Source organism: Equus asinus, chromosome 24 (assembly GCF_041296235.1).
Source record: "Equus asinus isolate D_3611 breed Donkey chromosome 24, EquAss-T2T_v2, whole genome shotgun sequence".
Classification (NCBI taxonomy): Eukaryota; Metazoa; Chordata; class Mammalia; order Perissodactyla; family Equidae; genus Equus; species Equus asinus.
Window position 1 is genome coordinate 68,691,369 of NC_091813.1, and position 2,935 is coordinate 68,694,303.

The 2,935-nt window shown below is 64.0% G+C and overlaps 1 protein-coding gene across 1 annotated transcript; it reads right to left on the bottom strand.

Annotated features, from left to right (window-relative positions):
- Positions 1–430: 430 nt before the first annotated feature.
- OLIG3 (oligodendrocyte transcription factor 3) lies at positions 431–1,249 on the bottom strand. The gene has a single exon (XM_014864608.3). It carries the CDS (start codon positions 1,247–1,249, stop codon positions 431–433), a length of 819 nt encoding a protein of 272 aa, XP_014720094.1.
- Between the last annotated feature and the right edge of the window lie 1,686 nt (positions 1,250–2,935).

Below are 2,935 nucleotides of genomic sequence, written 5' to 3' on the forward strand. Positions count from 1 at the left end.
TGCACAAAAGGGATAGTTGTCTTTTCCAGGTGAGAACACAGAGCCGGAGAAAGCCAACTGCAAAGTCCCTTTGCAAGTTTTAGCTACACCGGTCCCGTCTTTATAGGACGAATGCAGTTTTGACAAGAGCGTGGGGCAGCGGGACACCGGCGCGGCCTGGGGAAAGAAGCACGCATGCAAACGCGACGTTCGGCTCGAGTCCCCCTCCGCTACCACCTAGAAACTGCGGTGTGGTTCTGGTCCTTTCCCTCCGGGGGTCGAGTGGGTCTGAGATCTCTCAGACCGGGTGGGATCCCGCGCAGCCCCACGCCTGCCCTCCCGCCGGCCAAGCGAGCGCCCGCCTGCCTCCCCCTGCCCTCCCGGCCCGGCCCCGCGGCCCCGCGGCCCCGCGCCGCTGTCCTGCATCCTCGGCAGCCGGGCGGCCCGCTGCTCACTTGAGCAAGTCCTTGGACTCGGCCGACAGCCGGGCCATGTTGGCGGTGGAGAGAGCCGACAGGTGCGGCGGCGGCGGCATCTGGCAGATGGTGCAGGGGCAAGGCAGCCCGGCCCAGTGCTGGAAGCCGCTGCCCAGCTGCAGCGCGGGCGGCGTGGACGGCGCCTTGAGCAGCGAGTGGGGCGGCCGAATGGTGCCGATGGCCGGCAGCGAGGCGGCGGACAGCGGGGACGAGGCGTTGCCGGACGCGAGCGCGCCGCCCAGGATGGGGTGCACCGGGTGCACGGCGTTGGCGGCGTGCGCCGGGTGGCCGGCCGAGTGGCCCACGGTCCCGCAGTGGAAAGCCGAGTGGTGGCCCCCGTAGATCTCTCCAACCAGCCTCTTCATCTCCTCCAGGGAGCTGGTGAGCATGAGGATGTAGTTTCTGGCCAGCAGCAGAGTGGCGATCTTGGAGAGCTTGCGCACCGAGGGCCCGTGCGCGTAGGGCATGACCTCGCGCAGCCCGTCCATGGCGAGGTTCAGGTCGTGCATCCGCTTGCGCTCGCGTCCGTTGATCTTCAGCCGCAGCTGCTGCAGGTCCTGCTCCGACAGCTGCTTCTTGATTTTGTACTTGGTGCTGTCGCCCGCGGCCTTGGCGCCGGCCCGCGAGAGGCTGTCCCCGGGCATCTTCGGCACCATGTCGCCCTGCGTGGACGAGACCGAGTTGAGACGGCTCTCCTGGTGGTGGTGGTGGCGGTGGTGGTGGTCCCTCAGATACATCTCGTCCATGTCCGGAGATGAAGCTCTGCTAGAGACAGAGCTCGAATCAGAATTCATTTTATTACAGGGGATGAGGCCCTACGTGGGGAGGCTTTAGGCGGGAAATGAAAGAAAATCTTGAATGAAAAAAATCTGCACAGCTCGGCAACCCACTTCTCCGCGGCAGACGTGAGGAGAAAGGCTGGGCGCTGCCTCTCCCCGCCCGGCTCCCGCCCCGCTCCCGCTCAGGTCGGCCTGCAGCCCGGACAGCTCGTCCGCCTGTGCCCGAACTAACCTCGCGCTGAGAAAGAGGGCCTTTTATAGAGCGGCGGCGGAGAAAAGAGACAAAAGGAGCCCTCCTATCTATCCTGGGCTGGTTAGGATGACGTGCCATCATTCAGGGCGGTGCGCTTTGCTGTCCCATTTAGCAAGGATTCCTATTCATATGCATTGTGGGGCCGCCCTGGGACACCTCTGCTCAGAACCGCTAGGAGCCCCCAGGCACAAAACCCTCTGATTGACACACTCACCGCTCCAGCTCGCGCCCTCCTGATTTTTTTTTCAAACTTTCCTCCACCCCACCCCCCTTCCCAATTTCCCTAACCAAATCACACCGAAGGAACCGGAGGAAGGGAAGGTCGGGCGGAGATTCCTCCGGGTTTGGAGAGGGGAATCGAACCCTTCGCTCTCCTCCCTTTCAGGGCTCCTCCCAAGCTTGGGGAAACGTGGGGAGAGCCGTCCGTGGGAAGCGTCTCCAGGACAGAGAGGCGGGCGCAGCGCGGGGTCAGCGCGCGGGCGGGAGGGGAGGCCGAGCTCCGAGTGGACGCGCGCTGTGGAAGTTTTGTCCGTTAAGTCTCTTTTCCTAAACACGGACATTGGGCTCATTCTGTTTATTGGGCCCTCCTGGTGGTTTCAACGAGATGTCCGTGCCCGGACCAGGGGTGTGCCCTGACACTTGTGGGAACGGGTCTCTTTCTATGTCTTCTCTTTCGTTTTAAAAATCACATTACTGAAAGAATTTCAGTTTTCCTCAATTCTCTAACTTCTGAGACCTGGAACTGAGGGGAAAAAACGAACCCTGGTGTTACAAGGAGAGCAGCTTGAGAAGGGGAGGGGAGGAAAAGGAGCCGAGAGGGCGGGAGGGAGTTGGGCACCGAGAGGTTCCCGAGACCTCGGGGCAGACTGTTCCTGCTCGGGCCTCCCCGCAGCCCCGGGCCCTGGCGCTGGCGAGCTGGCGGGCAGTGCCGGCCTGCAGCCCCACAGGGCGGCCTCTGGGCGCTGCGCGCGCGCCTGGGGAGCATCTGCAGCTCAGTGCCACCGGGTCGAAGAAAGCGGGAGCTCAGGGTCGAATAATAAACTACGGTTGTGTGCGCGCGTGTGTGTCGGCAGCGAAAGGGTCTGGAAGCCCCTTGAGCGTGCGCGTGTGGCACTGCGCTGCGGCGCACAGTGGATTCTGGCGATAGAGACCAGGCCAGGCGTTGGTAGCCCTCGGCTCCAGCGCGGAGGTGGCGCCGGTCTCTCGCACCCCTTGCGGAGTTTTTGTCAATCGGAACAGGCTACGCGGCGCGAGGGGCGGGCAGGCAGACGTGCCTGGAGGCAGAGAGCCCCGGGCGGCGTCTTCGAGAACCTGGGCGCCGCCTGCTCCGGGCTCGGAGGGACCCGAGACAGACTTTAGGCTGCAGCTGAGCGTCTGGGCGGCAAGTGCGAAACTGAGGCGATCCGGGAACCTGGGCAGACAGGGCCGCGGACCGCGCGGCGAAGTCG